A 21,006-nucleotide genomic window follows, 5' to 3' on the forward strand; every position below is an offset into this window, starting at 1 on the left:
GGAGAAACCTTATGAATGCAAGGAATGTGGAAGATCCTTCACCTGTAAGTCACATCTCATAATCCATCAGAGAATTCACACAGGGGAGAAACCTTATGAATGCAAGGAATGTGGAAAAGCCTTTGGCCAAAAGTCACATCTCATAATCCATCAGAGAATTCACACAGGGGAGAAACCTTATGAATGTAATGACTGTGGCAAAGCCTACGGCTATAAGTCTGACCTCATCAAACATCAGAAGATTCACACAGGGGAGAAACCTCATGAATGCAATGACTGTGGCAAATCCTTTGGCTATAAGTCACAGCTCATAATCCATCAGAAAATTCACACAGGGGAGAAACCTTATGAATGTAATGACTGTGGCAAAGCCTACAGCTGTAAGTCACAACTCATAATCAATCAGAGAATTCACACAGGGGAATAACCTTATGAATGTAATGACTGTGGCAAAGCCTTTGGCCAGATGTCACATCTCATAATCCATCAGAGAATTCACATAGGGGAGAAACCTTAAGAATGTAATGAATCCTGAAAAGCCTTTGGCTGGAGTCAGTAATCATCAAACATCAGAGAATTCACACAGGGGAGAAACCTTATGAATGTAATGACTGGAAAAGCCTTTGGCAAGAAGTCACATCTTATAATCCATCAGAAAATTCACACAGGACCCTAAGCATCTGTGCATATACATTTATTTATACTTGCATCTTCCTGTTGAATTGATCCCTTAATCATTATATAGTGCCATTCTTTGTCTCTTTTAGTAGTTTTTGTTTAAAGTCTCTTTCCTTTGCTATTAGCATTGCTACATCTGTCCTGTTTTGTGTTCCATTGGCATAGAATATCTTTTCTCATCCTTTCACTTTCAGTCTGCATGCATCTTTGTTGGTGAGATGTTTCTTGTAGGCAGCAAGCAGATTGGTTTTGTTTTTAATCCATTCAGCCAGTCTGTACCTTTTAACTGGAGAGTTGAGGCCATTTACATTCAAAGTGACTGTTGATAAGTAATGACTTTGTCCTGACATTGTTTCATAAAGTTTCCTATTGTTTACTTTGGATTTCTTTTGTACTTTTGCTCGAGTATTTTTTTTTTTTTGCTTTCAGATTTTTGAAAGATTATTTATTTGTTTGAAAGGCAGAGTTACATAGAGCCAGAGTCAGAGGCCAGAGAGAGAGAGGTCTTCAATCCACTGGCATACTCCCAAATTGGCTGCACTGACTGGAGCTGGGCCAATCTGAAACCAGGAGTCTGGAGCTTATTTCAGGTCTCCCATATGGGTGCAGGGGCCCAAGGACCTGAGCCCTCTTCAGCTGCTTTTCCAGGCACATTAGCAGGGAGTTGGATCAGAAGTGCAGCAGTCGGGACTTGAATCAGTGCCCATAAGGGATGCTGGTGCTGTAGGTGGTGGCATTATCTGCTATAACACAGTGCCAGCCCTTCTCATTCTTTTATCATGATGACTATCTTTCTGTGTTTCTTAGTGTAGCACTTCATTTAAAACATCTTTTGTAATGCCACTTTGTGATTGAAAATTCTTCCTACTCTTGTTACAAATGGTCTTTATTTCATTGTCATTCTTAAATGAGAGCTTTGCAGGATACAGTATTCTGGGTTGACAATGTTGTATTAAGACTTAGACTATGTCTTGCACTCCTTGCCTGTAGGGTTTCTTATGAGAAGTCCATTGTAAGTATAATTGGAGATCCTCTGAAAGTAATTTGGCATTTTTTTGTGCACCTTTTTGGAATCTCTTTATATACAGAAGATCAGTTTAGCATACATTAAGTAAAGATTTCAACAGTTTGCTCCCACACAGAAACATAGAGTGAAAAATACTGTTTGAGTACTAGTTATAGCATTAAATATCAATGTATAGCACACTAAGGACAAAGATCCTACATGAGGAGTAAGTGCACAGTGACTCCTGTTGTTGACTTAACAAATTGACACTCTTGTTTATGGCATCAGTAATCACCCGAGGCTCTTGTCATGAGCTGCCAAGGCTATGGAAGCCCCCTGAGTTCACTGACTCTGATCATATTTAGACAAGGCCATGGTCAAAGTGGAAGTTCTCTCCTCCCTTCAGAGAAAGGTACCTCCTTCTTTGATGACCCATTCTTTCCACTGTGATCTCACTCATGGAGATATTTCATTTAGGTTTTTTTTCTTTTTCCCCAGAGTGTCTTGGCTTTCCATGCCTGAAATACTCTCATGGGCATTTCAGCCAGATCCGCATGCCTTAAGGGCTGATTATGAGGACAGAGTGCTGTTAGGACATTTGCCATTCTATGGGTCTGCTGTGTATCTCACTTCCCATGTTGGATCATTCTCTCCCTTTTTTATTTTATCAGCTAGTATTTGCAGACGCTATTCTTGTTTATGTGATCCCTTTGGTTCTTAGTCCTATCATTATGATCAATTGTGAACAGAAATTGATCACTGGGACTAGTGAGATGGCATTGGTACATGCCACCTCGATGGGATTGAATTGGAATCCCCTGGTATGTTTCTAACTCTACCGTTTGAGGTAAGTCAGCTTGAGCATGTCCCGAATTGCACATCTCTTCCCTCTCTTATTCCCACTCTTATATTTAACAGCGATCACTTTTCAGTTAAGTTTCAGCACTTAAGAATTGTGTGTTGATTACAGTATTCAACCAAAAGTATTAAGTAGAACAAACAAAAAAAAAATACTAAGAGGGATAACATATTAAGCTGCTCATCAACAGTCAGGGTGAGGGCTGATCATGTCACCATTTCTCATAGTGTTCATTTCACTTTAACAGGTTTCCTTTTTGGTGCTCAGTTTGTTGTCACCTATCAAGGAGAACAAGTGGTATTTGTCCCTTTGGGATTGGCTTATTTCACTCAGCATAATGTTTTCCAAATTCCTAACAGGGATCACTTTTCAGTTAAAATTTAAACACCTAAGAATAATTGTGTGTTAATTACAGAGTTCAACCAATGGTACTAGAACAAAAAAAAATACTAAAATGCATAAAGTATTACATTGTACATCAACAGTCAAGACAAGAGCTGATCAAGTCACTGTTTCTCATAGTGTCCATTTCACTTCAACAAGTTTCCCCTTTGGTGCTCAGTTAGTTGTCGCAGATCAGGGAGAACAGATGATATTTGTCCCTTTGGGAATGGCTTAATTCACTCAGCATGATGTTTTCCAAATTCCTCATCTTGTTGCAAATGACTGGGTTTTGTTGTTTTTGACTGCTGTATAGTATTCGATAGAGTACATGTCCCTTAATTTCTTTACCAAGTCTACTGTTGATGGGCATTTGGGTTGGTTCCAGGTCTTAGCTATTGTGAATTGAGCTGCAATAAACATTAATGTGCAGACTGCTTTTTTGTTTGCCCATTTAATTTCCTTTGGGTAAATTCCAAGGAGTGGGATGGCTGGCTTGAATGGTAGGGTTATGTTCAGATTTCTGAGGAATCTCCAGACTGACTTCCATAGTGGCTTGACCAGTTTGCATTCCCACCAACACTGGGTTAGTGTCCCTTTTTCCCCACATCATCTCCAGCATCTATTGTTGGTAGATTTCTGAATGTGAGCCATTCTAACTGGGGTGAGGTGGACCTCATTGTGGTTTTGATTTGCATTTCCCTGATTGCTAGTGATCTTGAACATTTTTTTATGTGTCTGTTGGCCCGTTGGATTTCCCCTTTTGAAAAATGTCTATTGAGGTCCTTGGCCCATCTCTTAATTGGGTTGTTTGTTTTGTTTTTGTGGAGTTCCTTGATTTCTTTGTAGATTCTGGTTATCAACCCTTTATCAGTTGCATAGTTTGCAAATATATTTTCCCATTCTGTCAGTTGTCTCTTCACTCTCCTGACTTTCTTTTGCAGTACAGAAACTTCTCAATTTGATGCAATCCCAAATGTTAATTTTGGCTTTGACTGCCTGTGCTTCTGGGGTGTTTTCCAAGAAGTCATTGCCAGTACCTATATCTTTCAGGGTTTTTCCAATGCTCTCTAATAATTTGATGGTGTCAGGTTGTAGATTTAAGTCTTTAATCTATGTAGAGTGAATTTTTGTGTAAGGTGTAAGGTAGGGGTCTTGCTTCATGCTTCTGCATGTGGAAATCCAATTTTCCCAGCATCACTTGTTGAATAGACTGTCCTTACTCCAGGGATTGGTTTTGGAACCTTCATCAAATATGAGTTGGCTGTAGATGTATGGATTGATTTCTGGTGTTTCAATTCTGTTCCATTGGTCTATCCATCTGTTTCTGTACCAGTACCATGCTGTTTTGATTACAACTGCCCTGTAGTATGTTTTGAAATGTGGTATTGAGATGCCTCCAGCTTTGTTTTTTTGTACAAGATTGCTTTAGCTATTCGAGGTCTCTTGTGTCTCCATATAAATTTCAGCACCATTTTTTCCAGATCTGAGAAGAAGGTCTTCGGTATCTTGATTGGTATTGCATTGAATGTATAAATTTCTTTTGGGAGAATGGATATTTTGGTTATATTGATTCTTCCAATCCATGAGCATGGATGATTTTTCCATTTTTTGGTAACCTCTTCTATTTCTTTCTTTAAGGTTTTGTAATTTTCATCATGGAGATCCTTAACGTCCTTGGTTAAGTTTATTCCAAGGTATTTGATTGTTTTTGTAGCTATTGTGAATGGGATTGATCTTAGAAGTTCTTCCTCAGCCGTGGCATTGCCTGTGTATACAAAGGCTGTTGATTTTTGTGCATTGATTTTATACCCTGCTACTTTGCCAAAATCTTCTATGAGTTCCAATAGTCTCTTAGTAGAGGTCTTTGGATCCCCTAAATAAAGAATCATATCATCTGCAAAGAGGGATAGTTTGAATTCTTCCTTCCCCATTTGTATCCCTTTAATTTCTTTTTCTTGCCTAATAGCTCTGGCTAAAACCTCCAGAACTATATTGAATAGCAGTGGTGAGTGGGCATCCCTGTCTGGTACCAGATCTCAGTGGAAATGCTTCCAACTTTTCCCCATTCAATAGGATGTTGGCTGTGGGTTTTTCATAGATTGCTTTGATTGTATTGAGGAATGTTCCTCCCATACCCAGTACGCTTATAGTTTTCATCATGAAAGGGTGTTGTATTTTATCAAATGATTTCTCGGCATCTATTGCAATAATCATATGGTTTTTCTCGGCATCTATTGTAATAATCATATGGTCTGTTAATATGGTGTATCATAATGATTGATTTGTGCACATTGAACCATCCCTGCATACCAGGGATCAATCCCACTTGGTCTGGGTGGTTGATCTTTCTGATGTGTTGTTCCATTCTATTGGCGAGTTTTATTGAGGATTTTTGCATCTATGTTCATCAGGGATATTGGTCTGTAATTCTCTTTCAGTGCTGCATCTTTTTCCGGCTTAGGAATTAAGGTGATGCTGGGTTCATAGAAAGAATTTGGGAGGACTCCCTCTTTTTCGATTGTTCTGAATAGTTTGAGAAGAATTGGAGTTAGTTCTTCTTTAAATGTCTGGTAGAATTCAGCAGTGAATCCTTCTGATCCTGGGCTTTTCTTTGTTGGGAGGACCTTTATTACTGTTTCAATTTCTGTCTCAGTTATGGGTCTATTTAGGTTTTCTATGTCTTCCTGGTTCAATTTAGGTAGGTTGGATGTGTCCAGGAATCTATCCATTTCTGATAGGTTTCCCTGTTTGCTGGCATACAAGTCCTTGTAGTAATTTCTGATGATTCTTTTGATTTCTGTGGTGTCTGTTGTTATGTTTCCTTTTTCATCTCTGATTTTATTGATTTTTGTCTTTTCTCTTCTTTTTTTAGTTAGCTGGGTCAATGGGGTGTCAATTGTATTTATTTTTTCAAAAAACCAGCTCCTCGTTTGGCTGATTTGTTGTAATGTTTTTTTTTTTTGATTCATTCCTGTTGATTTCTTCTCTGATTTTAATTATTTCTCTTCTCCTAGTAGATTTGGGTCTGGTTTGCTGCAGATTTTCTAGATCCTTGAGATGAGTTGAAAGCTCATCTATTTGGTGCCTCTCCAATTTCTTGATATAGGCACCTATTGATATAATCTTTCCTCTTAACACTGCTTTTGCTGCGTCCCTTAAGTTTTTGTATGTTGTGCTGTTATCCTCATTTACTTCCAGAAAATTTTTGATTTCTCGTTTAATTTCTTCTATGACCCATTGTTCATTCAGGAGCATGTTGTTCAATCTCCATGTGTTTGCATATGCTCTAGGGATTCCTGAGTTGCTAATTTCCAACTTCATTCCTTTATGGTCTGAGAAGCTGCATGGTATGATTCTAATTCCTCTGAATTTGCTGAGACTTCCTTGATGGCCTAGTATGTGGTCAATCCTAGAGAAGGTTCCATGTACTGCTGAGAAGAATGTGAAATCTTTAGCTGTAGGATTGAATGTTCTGTAGATATCTGTTAGATCCATTTGTGCTATAGTGTCATTTAAATCAACTGTCTCCTTGTTGATCTTCTGTCCTATTGATCTGTCTATTTCTGAGAGTGGAGTATTGAAGTCCCACAGTAGTATTGTATTGGGGTCTAAGTCTCCCTTTAAGTCCCTTAACAAATCTTTTAAATAAACCGGTGCCCTGTAGTTAGGTGCATATACATTGATAATTGTTATATCTTCCTGTTGAATTGATCCCTTAATCATTATATAGTGTCCCTCTTAGTCTCTCTTAACAGTTTTTGTGGTAAAGTTTATGTTGTCCGATATTAAGATGGCTACGCCTGCTGCTTTTTCATTTCTGTTGGCATGGTATATCTTTTTCCAGCCTTTCACTTTCAGTCTGTATGCATCTTTGTTGGAAAGATGTGTTTCTTGTAAGCAGCAAATAGATGGGTTTTGTTCCTTGAGCCAATCAGCCATTCGGTGTCTTTTAACTGGACAGTTCAGGCCATTAATGTTCAATGTGACTAATGATAAGTGGTCACTTTGCCCTGCCATTTGCCAAAGATATGTTCTAATATATGCTTTGAATTCCCTGTGATCTTTTGCTGTGAGGTTTCCTTCCTTTACCTTCTTTCATATTGATGACCGTGTTTCTGTGTTTCTGTGTGTAACACATCTTTAAGCATCTTTTGTAGGGCTGGACGAGTAGCGACAAATTCTTTCAATTTCTGTTTGCTATGAAAGGTCTTTATTTCACCTTCATTCACAAATGATAGCTTTGCAGGATATAATATTCTGGGCTGGCAGTTGTTCTCTCTTAGTACCTGGGCTATATCTCGCCATTCCCTCCTATCTTGTAGGGTTTCTGATGAGAAGTCATCTGTGAATCTAATTGGAGATTCTCTGAGAGTAATCTGACATTTCTCTCTTGCATATTTTAGGATCTTTTCTTTATGTTTCACTGTGGTGAGTTTAATTACAATGTGTCGTGGTGAGGATCTCTTTTGGTCGTGTTTAGAACCCAAATGTTGGGTTTTTAATAGTATCCTGAAGATTCCCGACAATATGTTTTAGATTTCTAATTTCCTCTTCTTTTCTTTGGTCTGACTGTATCCTTTCCTGTTCTCTGTCTTCTAAGTCTGATATTCTCTCTTCTGCTTCACCCATTCTGTTTTTAAGGCTCTCTAGTGTGTTTGTCATTTGATCTGTTGAATTCTTCACTTCGTTATGATTTCTCGTCACTATCACAGTTTCCTGTTGTACTAGTTGTTTCATTTCATTTTGATTCCTCCTTAATATTTCATTTTCTCGAGAGAGATTTTCTATCTTGTCCATTAAGGATTTCTGTAGTTCAAGAATTTGTTTTTTGAACTTCTTAATGTTCTTATCAATTTTTTGAGGTCTGCTTCTTGCATTTCTTCTATCTCATCATCTTCATAATCTTGAATTGGGGTGTCTTTTTCATTTGGGGGCATCATAGTGACTTCCTTGTTCTTATTACCTCGGTTTTTGTATTTGCTGTTTGGCATATTGTAGATATTTGGTTTCTTCACTGTGGGCTTTTTCTTGTTATACTATGACTCTAGATTAAGTGGACTGTCTGTTTTAGAGGCTTAAGATGGGTGTGGCCTGAGAGCTCTGGTGTGCCAAAGGTGACACTCCCATGTTAGGCATGGTAGATCTCTCTCTCTCTTTCTTTCTTTTTTTGATTGAAAAGGGAAGTAATTCCACACAGCACACGTTCCAATGCTGGTGTGTTGAGTCTACTGCTGGTGTCCTGAACTGTGGGCTCCCACGCTCTCCAAGCAGGTCCACTGTGAATCACTAGTTCCGGAAGAGTTTCTTCTGCTGTTTCTTCCCCTACTCTTTCTTCAACCTGCAGTATCTCCACTTTTATTAAAGTGTCTTTCCCTGGAGCATCAGTGTGCTCCCTTCCTATTCTGCCATCTTGCCAGAACACTAAAGGATTTCTCTTAACACTTCAAATTAAACAAGATAGTTCCATTTACCTTTGGTTCTCAGTGGTGTATTTACATATGCCTGGTTTATAGCATTATGACAGTTTTACATTTTAAGGAAAATATATTTTTATACGTTGTGGCTTAACCTATTATAACACAACAGTGGCCCATTTCTGAGTTTTAATCATCAGTATTTATAAGATAGAATAAAATTTGATGACTTGGTAAATCTAAGCTGAACACATTGTAGAATAATTTAATTATAATATTTTTCCAAAATGAAAAAGTATTACTGAGTAAAATCAAAATCATTAACTGTAAATGTCATTTATATTTTGTGCCATTCTTGTTTCTATAAAATGTAGACATAAATGAATTTTTCATCTTATGTGCTATCAACATATTACTGAAATGTCAATCATTTATTTTTTGGCTGTAAGTTTATTAAGAGCTCCAGTAGAGTTAGAGGATAGAATATCCACTAACATACAATGTTATGCTTGACATTTTCAGCACACTTTAATCAACTTGGTATCATCAAACTCTGTTCCAGATGGTAATAGAATATTTGGCTTGGAGAAATGCTCATCTGCAGCAATAATACTGGTTTTATCAGAAAGTCTAGTTTGCTGTTAGGATCCTTTTAAAGGATATAGGAACTACACAGAACATTGAATTTGGAAAATAAGCAGCTTTCAGTCAGATCATGCCTAGTCCAGGACTTCACCAATTATGATTTAATGTTCTTGGGAACCAAGTTACTTAGTTTCTTTAGGCTTCAGTTTCATTTAAAATTTGCTTTAAAGTTAAGATAATAGAAGCAATCCAATTTTTTCCTGAAACCATAAAGTGTTAGAAATATTGTTTAGTATAGAGTAAATATTAGCTGTTATTTTTAACATCTATTTTTATTTTTACTATCTAAAAGAATCTAAATGTCACTTCTGCATGTTATATTGTACAAATTTAGGTACAACTAAAAATATTTGAAACACATTTGTGTACATTCAACTTATAATTTGAAACTTCATATTTTACATTTAATAATACACTCCTTTCACTTCCTGTTTAATTAGATTAATAAGGCATCTCCTACATAATTTCCTAGATACTGTAATTTATTTACTCTTTGCTTTTTGTGATGGTACTTTCATATTTTGGAAAAAGAGTAATTAAATGGTGCCATTTTCTTGTTTTAAAAATGACCATTGATTTTTGGGGCCAGCATTGTTGCTTAGCAGGTAAAATCATTGCCTGCAATGTTGGCATCCCATATGTGTGCTGGTTAGAATTCCAGCTTCTCTACTTTGATCTAGCTCCTTGCTAATGGTCTAAAAAAAGCAGCAGAAAATGGCCCAAGTGTTTGGGTCCCTGCACTCTTGTGAGCCATTTTCCTCTGCATCTAGCCAGATGAAGGGAAACAAAAGCAAGGAGGTGCACACTCACCCTTAAAGGCTCTAGCCTGCAAGTGATACACATCACTTCCATTCACATTCTGCAAGGAGGGATGTTAGCTCATTGCTTCACTACTACAGAGGAGCAGAATAGGGACACAGCTGGGAAATGTATTCTGGCCATTTGTCCTAGATTCCCGTAACTTTGGAAGGTGGCAGTAGGTTGTGGTAGATGGCTAGCAGTCTCACAAATGCTTCTGGTATGTATTATTAACTGAACTGTGATAATCATCCTTGTTTACAAGTCTTGGTGTACCTGGCCGAGGGGAGCTTCTTTGTATACACTGCAGACTGAAACTGCCCAGACGGTGCATCATCAACTTTAGTAAATATGGCCAAATTCTTTTCAAAGTGACTGCTAACATTCCAAACCATGCAGCAATTTACTTTGTTCCAAAACCTTGATACACCTCATACTGTCAAAATTAGTTTGTTGATTCTAATGAATCCTAATGAATTTGTTTTTTTAAACTTTTCCAAAAAGTGTAACTCAGTGTAATTAGTATTATTTATATTGGGGCTAGTGCTGTGATGCAGTGGGTTAAAGCCCCAGCCTGAAGGGCCAGCATCCCATATGGGTGCCAGTTCTTTTTTTTTTTTTTTGACAGTCAGAGTGGACAGTGAGAGAGAGAGAAACAGAGAGAAAGGTCTTCCTTTTGCCGTTGGTTCACCCTCCAATGGCAGCTGCGACTGGTGCACCACGCTGATCCGATGGCAGGAGCCAGGTGCTTCTCCTGGTCTCCCATGGGGTGCAGGGCCCAAGGACTTGGGCCATCCGCCACTGCACTCACTGTTAGTCAATGACAGGTAAGATCCCCTGGGGGACAACCTAAGACAGGCACAGCTGCGTATGGAGACCACATGGAAACGGGGTCAACAATGGTATGGCCAAGAATCATGCCTTCCGTTGCTCAAAAATAAAAAGGGAGAAATGTGGTGGAATGAGAAGGCCATGCCAAGGTGGCCACTGGCAAGTGAGTGTAAGTTACTCAGGAATGGCTTTGGAAACTGCCTGGCAACAGGCCGTGATACGATGGCTTTGGAAACTGCCTGGCAACAGGCTGTGATTGGATGGCTTTGGAAACTGCCTGGCAACAGGCTGTGATTGGTTGGGACATAGACCACCCCTTGAGCAGATTGGCTGGTCTTGGCCATATAAGATGTTGTACCAACTGAAATAAATGAGTCTGCAGGCTGCACACCTCAAGCCTGCTTTCATCTGACTCCCGGGGTCTGTGTGGTGACTCCATGCTTCTTGCCCCCACCACGCTGCTCCTCTCAGAAATGAATTCACTGCAACATCTGGCGCGCCAACATGACTGAGAGAAAGACAGTGTGTTGGACTCGGTGAGGTCCCCCCTGGATTTCGGCAAGTAGGCGCCTTGGTGTTTTGTGTGCTGTTTGGTTCTGTGAGGGTGAGCACAGAACCCCCTCCTATGCCCCTTTCCTTGTCCTTGGCCTCAGTCTAAGTGACCCCAGGTTAGACACACACTGCCCAGAAGCGTACATCACTTCTTGGCTACTCCTTTTACTTTCAGTTCACCTGGCGAATTCACATAAGGGACTGATCTTCCCAGAATTCGGAACCAAGTCATCTTCCCTCACTCAAGAGAGGTGACGCTCTGGAGACACCGTGTGGGCATATGGCCTTGACCTAATGAGTCAAGGAAGTCCCCCACTAAGCACAGGACATACTTACAGCCTGATACACCACTATCTATTTGTCTAATGTAGGGAAACCTCCTGCAAAATGCCATCAACAGCTGAGGTGCTAGGAATTTGCTTTGTTATGGCAGCAGTGCTGTACATGTCTTTCCTTTGGCTAGAGTTGGCGTGCCATGCCGCTCTTATGCGTTCAGATATGGGAAAGATACCCCCTTCTCAGAATCCTGTGCAGATTATCATAGTGAATCTGTGTGATAAGAGCCTGACACTCCAGGTCCCTGTCTCACAGACAATGGTTGATGACTTAGGGAGAGAGAACTCTGTGTGAAAAAAATAAGGTAGCAATGCCTAGTCAGCCACCCCCCATATACCTGTGGGATGAACTTAAAGGACCTCTAGACAATAACTCATGCAAGGTCATCCCATCTGCACCCAGTGAGGATCCCAACATTTGTGGCAGTACTCAGACACCCCCAGCTCTTAGGGCAGCAGCTGGACCCCGTCCCACCTGCACATTTGCTGTTAATGTAGGAGAGGATTCAGAATTCAGGCCCTGGATTCCAACACCCATAAAGGACCTTACTATGCTAAGAAAGGCTTCTCAAGAGTCAGGTCCTGACTCTCCCTTCGTTGAACAATTGCTCACACAATGGGCAGCAACCCTTCAAACTCATTTTGACTGGGTTGCACTGCTCAAAGCATGTTTGTTGAGACTACAGTTCTTACAGTGGAAAGCCTGCTATGAGGAAGAGGCTGAAACTGTGGCAAGGAATGATGCTGCCTATGGAATAGCAGTAACCTTTGATATGCTTACAAGCCATGGCACCTACATTTATCCTCAAGAACAGGTCCGCATTGGAGTAGTTGCCTATTTTGATCAGGTCAGAGATTTGGCACTTAAAGCCTTAAAAAATATAAATCCTCCTGATTACAGTCAGCTCTTTAGAAATCTAGTTCAAGGCCCAGGTGAATGGTTCCCCAATTTCCTTGCCAGAGTCTTGGATGCAGTAGAGAAAAGATTACTGCCTGGCCCTGATGAAGACAATTTGGTCAAACAATTAGCTTGGGAAGGTACTACAAAAGAGGCAAAAGCAGTAATTGCCCCAGTCTGTAATGAAGACATTTCTAAATGGATAGTAGCCACAAAGGAGGTAAACCCTGCCGATACACCCATACAGGCCCTAACTGCAGCCATTAACAAATTGAGCACAAGGAAGTCTAATGACCTTCCAGTATGTTGGGGATGCCAGGAAATAGGACACCTACGGCTAAACTGCCCAAATGCAAAAAGATGGGGCAAGCCCAAAACGCTGTGTCCCAGATATAAAAAAGGCTTTCATTGGGCAAAAGATTGCAAGACCAAACATTTAAAGTCCCAGTGGGGCGGCCCTCAGCCCAGCAAGTAAGAGGGAGTCCCACCACCATTAACTGGTCGATGCCTATCTTCAATCTGAGGCCAAAATTGACCTTATATTTAGATGACATTGCCTTTGTGGGTTTAATTGATACTGGAGCAGATGTTACTGTCTTAAAAGCTAGGGATGCAAGAAAAATACAACATTGGAAGACAGCACCTGGACCTGACCTGGACTGCCTCAGTGCATCCCTCCCAGCAATGAGGGTGGGAAGAAGAGCTTTTCAGAAAAAAAGAGATCCAGGAGATGAGGCCAGAAAGCTCCCAGCTGGTCAGCGGCTTCTGACCTGATCTGTGTTTGGTGGGGTGTGGCCTGTCCCCATCCCCTCCATCTGTGAGTGGGACCTGTTCCCCTAGCTGCAGCTCTACAGGAAGCTCCTGACCCAATCCTTGTGTTTAGCTCCTGACCCAATCCTTGGTGTCTGAAAGGATTCGGCAATTAAGCCTCTGCAGGGTGTGTGTGGGAGTGTTTGCTGTCCCCATTAAAATGTAGTAGTGGAGAAACTGTCACCAGACACATCTGGATGAGCTCTGCACTTACTCTGCCCTCTTCTCCAGGGACTCATCCAGGATGTACCACTTCTCCATGGGCTCCTCCAACTTTTTATGTTTTTAAAGATTTCACTCATTTATTCAAGAGGTAGAACCACAGACAGAAGGAGAGGCAGAGATGGAGAGATCTTCCATCCACTGGTTCACTCCCCAAATGTCCACAATGGGCAGATCTGGGACAATCTGAAGCCTGGATCCAGAAGCTTCATCTGGGCCTCTCATGTGGTTACAGGGGCCATCTTTCACTGTTTGTCCAGGCTATAGCAGAGAACTGGATAGGAAGAGGAGCAGTTAGGACTTCAACTGGCACCCACATGGAATGCTGGCATTGCAGGTGGAGACTTGGACTACTACACCACACAGTTCAAGTCCTATTTTTCTTTATGGGAGGAGAGGGTGTGGGTAGTACAAAGCTCTAGGCCCTGCCTGTGTGCTAAGTGGAGGTAACCATGGAGGACCAAAGGCGTTATACCCTAGAATCCCATGGTTCTATGTCTGTCCCTAGTTCTCTGCTTCTTCTCAGGTAGTTTTTTTTTTTTTCTCTTTCTAGTTGTGAAACATGTGTCTGTCATCTAAAGACTGTGAGTCCTGCATCAGCTGCAGACGCTTTTGTCTGTGGCTGACTGGTTCAGGTGTTTTGCATTCTTCTGCAGTCTCCATGCTGCCTCAGAGAGTGCTGGCCTTTGGTCATTACAACTTTTGACAACTGGAGTCTCGCCTACAGTATTTAGATAAGTATGTCTCATTTAAAATAATTTCTGTGTTTAGAAATAAAGAGGTTGTCGTTACTGGTTTGACTACATGCCTATTTAAATGACTAATTCCACCTTGACTCAATTACTGATCTCCCAGTTGGAAGTTAATACATAATTTACCAACTAATACCTTCTCTTCAACTCTAAAACACTGCTGCCTGGCTTCTGAGTGACCTGCCTAGTTCCCTACTTCTTTACCAAGACATCCCTGATACCAACACTTCTGGCACCTGCATTAGCATTTATGCTTAGCAAGTATCTATGCACTTGGATTGCAACAGGTCTTTTAAATGTTCAAGAATTTATTTTGAATGGCCATCTTTGTGATGCAGTAGGTTAAGCATGTGATGTTGGCATCCCATATCAGAGTGCAGTTGGAGTCCCAGGTGTTCAGCTTCTAATCCAGCTTCTTGCTAGTGTATCTGAGAAGGCAGAGGAAGATGGTTCAACTACTGGAGACACTACCACTCATGAGGGAGACTCAGATGGAATTATGGTTCCCAGCTTCACCCTGGCCCAGATCTGGCTATTGTGGACATTTTGGGAGTGAAACAGTAAAGGAAATATCTGTATCTTCTCCTTCCCAACCCCCAATATAATTGCCATTCAAATAAATAAGAATTTTTTTAGAAGTTTGAAATCCATGTATCATTTTGCATAATATGCATTTTGCTTAAAGTTTTTAAGGAGGATTTCAAAATTTGTTGCATAAAATAAACATCTTTTAATAATAATTTTCCACAAATTTTCTGAAAACCTCTCATATTTGCTTTTATTTATATTTTCCTATAAGTAATACATATATTTGCATGTCTTGCAAAGCATGGATTGTATTTCCTTCCTCATTTTGGCCTTACTGATATCACCCTAGCTTTATTTTCATTTCTTATCTGCAAAATTTTATTCTGTCTTGCAATTTCTTCTCATCTCAGTCTATCCTATGTGAAGTGATCAGATCAAACTTGTTGGAGAACAGTTTTTATCTTGTTACTCTCTTGTACAAAAGTGACTAAGAGAACAAAAAGGCATCCATATTTCATTAAGAATCAAATACAAAATCTTTAGTCAAATGATTATGGATATCGTAAATCCAATGGCCTGTTAACTTTAAAAATAGGCTTATTTATTTGAAAGGCAGAGTGACAGGGAGGGAAATAAAGGGATGGAGGGAGGGAAGGACAAAGAGAGGGAGGTAGAGGGGCAGAGAGAGAGAGACAGAAAACCACAGCACTGGGAGGGGTGTTTCACCTGCTGATTCACTTGCCAAATGCCCACACAGCTGGAGTTGGGTCAGGCTGAAGCAAGGAGCCAGGAATTCCATTCAGATCTCACACATGGGTATTAGAGCCCTAGGTACTTGGGCCATCATCTGGTGCCACCCATGCACATTAATAGGAAGCTGGGTTAGAAGCAGAGGCAGGATTCAATCCCAGGCATTCTGATATGTGTTTTAGGCATCCCAAGTGGTACCTTAACCCCCTGCACCATAATGCCATCTCTAGCATTTTATTTGACATTTCTTTGATATTTTGAATTGTTTTACCTAACTTTATTTTTCAGAGCTAGTATTGTGATCCAGCAGGTTAATCTGTTGCCAGTGATGCTGGCATCCCATATGAGCACCATCTTGCATCTCGGGTGCTGCATTTCCTATCCAGCTCCTTGCTAATGCATCTGGAAAGCAGCAGAAGGTGATCCAAGTTCTTGAGTTCCTGCCTTCCATACAGGAAACCTGGATGGAGTTCCAGCTACTGGATTTGGCCTGACCCAGCCCCAGTCAAAGTGGCCATTTGGGGAGTGAACCAGCAGATGGGAGCTGGATTTCTCTCTCTCTCTCTTTTTCTCTCCCTCTCTGTATCTCTGTCTCTGCCTTTCAAATAAGTAAGTAAATCTTTTAAAAAGTGAATTTATTTTTCAATTTTTTTCTCTAGCTTCTAGAATAGCATTCTCCCTTGGTGCTACAGCAATCTGTTGACTAGTTCTTCTCAATCTCTGAATAGAGCACAACACATCTCCCAAATGTTGACATCCTGTCACAGATGTTGGCCTCTTCTGTTCTCTAAACTACAGACTCTTGAGCACCTAAATAACTTTTATGCATTAACTTGCATACACATACCCGAGGACTCCAAAATCTTAGATTGCAGGTCTGACTTAGCCTTTATTTTCAAATGACTGATGAGAAAGCATGTCAGGAAGACAGCATTTAGCCTTGTGGTTAAGATGCCAGTGTCACATACTGGAGTTTCTGGGTTTGATTCCAAGTTCTGACCCCTGACTGCAGCTTCCTGCCAATGCAGATCCTGGAAGGCAGCAGTGTGATGGTTCAAATGATTGAGTTCCCTGCTCCAAGGCCATCCCTGAACATTGTGTACATTTGAGCAGTGAACCAGAGGGTGAATCTTTCTTCTCTGTTTTTTTTTTGCCTCTCAAATTAAAACACAAAATAAAACAAAAAAACAGTGTCTGTGTCTTCCAATAAAATGGCTTAATGGCTAAAAGTATTTTCATTGTTAAATTCAGCAAAAATAATCCTTGGATGTAAATGATATGTGAATAATGTATAATTATAAATCAAACTTACATAATGGATAGAGAAGAGAGATGTGGGCAATAATTTTTACATTTGGCTTTGATACATTTTTGTCATGTAACCTTAAAAAGTCCATGTGAATGCATTGTGCCTAAGTTTGATGTCCTTAAAATTATGGGCTCATCTGGTTGAGGCAGGTAATATAGGAGAGGTACCTGACAACTCATCTTGCTTCTGCCCTAGAACAGCTAAGAGACACTGGCAAGTCATTTTACCTCTCTAGTTCTTTCTCCTTTGTAACATAAGAAGACTGTCTATTTATTTCTTTTTTTTCTTTCTTTTTTTTTTAATTTAATGAGCATATATTTCCAAAGTACAGCTTATGGACCACAATAGCCTCCTCCCCCCCCCCCGTACCTTCCCTCCCACCCACAACGCTCCCCTCTCCCACTCCCTTTCCCCTTCCCCTTCACATCATGATTAATTTTCAATTATCTTTATATACAGAAGATCATTTTAGCATATGTTCAGTAAAGATTTCCACATTTTGCTCCCACACAGAAACACAAAGTGTAAAATACTATTTGAGTACTAGTTATAGCATTAATTAAACACCTAAGAGTAATTGTGTATTAATTACAGAGTTCAACCAATAGTTTTAAGTAGAATATAAAATGCATCTTTTGTATTGTTGTGGCTTCCCCCCGACCTCCCTCCCTCCCGTGGCCCTCCCCTCACCCACTCCCTCTCCCATCCCACCCTTCATCATGTTTCATTGTCAATTACCTTCATATATTGAAGATCAACTTAGTATATACTAAGCAGGGATTTCAACAGGTTGCACTCACACAACTGAACCAGGTATAGGGTATTGTTCGACTAGTAGTGTTGTTTTTGAGTTTCATAGTTAAACATATTAAGGACAGAGATCCTGCGTGGGGAGCATGAACCCAGTAACTCCCGTTGTTGATTTAACAATTGGCACTCTTATTTATGATGTCAGCAATCACCTGAGACTCTTGCTATGAGCTGTCTAGGCTATGGAAGCCCCTTGAGTTCAGCAACTCTGAATTTGTTTAGTCAAGGCCATATCACAGTAGAGGTTCCTTCCTCCCTTCAGAGAAAGGCACCTCTCTCCTTGATGGCCTGATCCTTCTGCTGGGGTGTTGTTCACCAGGATCCTTCATTTAGATTGTTTTTTGCCACTGTGTCACGGCTTTCCATGCCTGTGAGACTCTCATGGACCTTTTAGTCAGATCTGAATGTAACAAGGGTTGATTCTGAGGCAGGAGTGCTGTTTTGGGCATTTGCCATTCTATGAGTCTGCTGTGTGTTCTGCTTCCCCCGCAGGATCATTCTCTCCCTTTTGATTCTATCTTTCATTATTTGCTTACACTGGTCTTATTTGTGTAATCTCTTTGACACTTACCCTATCTTTTTGATCAGTTGTGTATTTATATTTGTCACTTTACCAAGTGTGCTCCCATTGGTACCTGCCTCCTTGGTAAGATTGAGTTGAAATCCTCTGGCACATTTCCAGTTCCACCATTGGAGGTAGGTCTGAGTGAGTATGTGCCGTCCTATATATCTCCTCCCTCTCTTATTCCCACTCCCATGTTCTGCAGAGATCAATTTTCTGTTAATTTTTAAATGCTTAAGCATGGTTGTGCATTGATTGCAGAGTTCAACCAGTGGTCTTGTGTAGAGCAAACTGAGCAACAACAACAACAACAAAAATACTAAAGGAACAAAATAGTAAGTTGTTCCTCAACAGTCTAGACAAGGGCTACTCATGTCATTGTCTCTCATAGTGTCCATTTCACTTCAATGGGTATCATTTTAGGTGCTCATTTAGTTGCCATCGATCAGGGAGAACATGTGATATCTATCCCTTTTGGACTGGCTTATTTCACTCAGCATGATGTTTTCCAGCTTCCTCCATTTTGTTGTAAATGCCCGGATGTCATTGTTTTTTACTGCTGTATAGTGTTCCATAGAGTAGATATCCCATAGTTTCTTTATCCAGTCATCCGTTGATGGACATTTAGGTTGATTCCATGTCTTAGCTATTGTGAATTGAGCTGCAACAAATATTGAGGTGCAAATGGCTTTTTTCACCCCTTTAATTCCATTTGGGTATCTTCCAAGGAGTGGGATGGCTGGGTCCTGTGGTAGTGCTATATTCAGGTTTCTGAGGACTCTCCAGACTGTCTTCCATAGTGGCTTTACCAGTTTGCATTCCCACCAACAGTGGATTAGTGTCCCCTTTTCTCCACATCCTCACCAGCATCTGTTGTTGGTTGATTTCTGTATGTAAGCCAGTCTAACTGGAATGAGGTGGTATCTCATTGTGGTTTTGATCTGCATTTCCCTGATGGCTAGGGATCCTGAGCATTTTTTCATGTGCCTGTTGGCCATTTGGATTTCCTCTTTTGAAAAATGTCTGTTAAGGTCCTTGGCCCATTTTTTTATTGGGTTGTTTGTTTTGATTCTGTGGTGTTTTTTGATCATTGTGTAGATTCTAGTTGTTAATCCTTTATCTGTTGTGTGGTTTGCGAATAACATCTCCTGTGGGGAGCAACTGGGAGCAACTCGGACTAGACTGTTACTGGAATTAAGACTTATTCTATGCATCTGCTCTCCCACAATATGGCGCTGGGAGAGGAGAAAACAGCTTCTACGCAGCTGCCTCTTGCCAACTTGAGTGATGACCTCCAGGAGCTGATCCTGCTCCTGATTGGAGGAGAGCAGCGTACTCGGCGTGTGGGTAGCAGAGTTGGGATTGGCAGAAGAGGACTATAAAGGAGGAGAGAGACAACATGCACCAGGAACATCTAGGGGGAACATCTATCTGAAGGAACACCTGTGCAGCCCCTGAGAGAGCCGGCCGGCGGTGTGCCACTCCCCCGCGGAAGTGGGGAATGTGGCAGGGGGAACCGCCCTTTCATGGAGGTGGAAGGGTCGGTAGCCAACCCGGGAAGAACCAGCAGCAAACCCGGGAGGGCCGAGCAGACAAAAGAACAGCGCAGGGTCCTGTGTCGTTCCTCCACAAAGACAGGGAGTGACAATCTCCCATTCTGTTGGTTGCCTCTTCGCTTTCCTGACTGTTTCCTTTGCTGTTAGGAAACTCTTCAATTTGAGGTAATCCCATTTGTTTATTTTATCTTTGATTACCCGTGCCTGTGGGGTCTTCTCCAGGAATTCTTCGCCTATTCCAATATCTTGAAAGGTTTCCCCTATGCTCTCAATTAGTTTCATGGTTTCGTGGTGCATCTTTAGTTCTTTGATCCATGTTGAGTGGATTTTTGTATAAGGTGTAAGGTAGGGGTCTTCCTTCATACTGCGACATGTGGACATCCAGTTTTCCCAGCACCATTTGTTGAAGAGGCTGTCCTTGTTCCACGGGTTGGTTTTAGGTCCTTTGTCGAATATGAGTTGGTTATAGATGTTTGGATTGATCTCTGGTGTTTCTATTCTGTTCCATTGGTCTATCCATCTGTTTTTGTACCAGTACCAGGCTGTTTTGATTATAACTGCCCTGTAGTATGCCTTGAAGTCTGGAATTGTGATGCCTCCGGCCTTGTTTTTATTGTTAAGGATTTGCTTTAGCTATTCTGGGTCTCCTGTTTCTCCATATGAATTTCAGCATCTTTTTTCTAGGTCTTTGAAGAATGACTTTGGTATTTTGATTGGTATTGCATTGAACTTGTAAATTGCTTTTGGGAGAATGGACATTTTGATGATATTGATTCTTCCATTCCATGAGCATGGCAGGTTTTTCCATTTTTTTGTGTCATCTTCTATTTCTTTCTTTAGTGTTTTGTAATTTTCATCATAGAGGTCTTTGACCTCCTTGGTTAAATTTATTCCAAGGTACTTTATTGTTTTTGTGGCTATCATGAATGGGATTGATCTTAGTAGTTCTTCCTTGGCCCTGGCATTGTCTGTGTATACAAAGGCTGTTGATTTCTGAGCATTGATTTTGTATCCTGCTACTTTACCAAACTCTTCTATGAGTTCCAGTAGTCTCTTATAGGAGTTTATTGGGTCCCCTATATATAGTATCATGTCATCTGCAAAAAGGGATAGTTTAACTTCCTCCTTTCCCATTTGTATCCCTTTAATTCCTTTTTCTTGCTTGATGGCTCTGGCTAACACTTCTAGGACTATATTGAATAGCAATGGTGAGAGTGGGCATCCCTGTCTGGTGCCAGTTTTCAATGGAAATGCCTCCAACTTTTCCCCATTCAATATGATGCTGGCCTTTGGTTTATCATAGACTG

The 21,006-nt window shown here is 40.7% G+C and overlaps 1 protein-coding gene across 1 annotated transcript in view; it reads left to right on the forward strand.

Moving 5' to 3' along the window:
• LOC100344946 (zinc finger protein 585A) overlaps positions 1-4,318 on the forward strand; it is a 34,406-nt gene extending 30,088 nt beyond the window's left edge. The window contains 1 exon segment of the mRNA XM_051830636.2: positions 1-4,318. Within this exon segment, the coding sequence (XP_051686596.2) occupies positions 1-427 (427 nt within the window). The 3' untranslated portion in view covers positions 428-4,318.
• Positions 4,319-21,006: the final 16,688 nt, after the last annotated feature.

Source organism: Oryctolagus cuniculus, chromosome 8 (assembly GCF_964237555.1).
Source record: "Oryctolagus cuniculus chromosome 8, mOryCun1.1, whole genome shotgun sequence".
In the NCBI taxonomy this organism is placed as follows: domain Eukaryota; kingdom Metazoa; phylum Chordata; class Mammalia; order Lagomorpha; family Leporidae; genus Oryctolagus; species Oryctolagus cuniculus.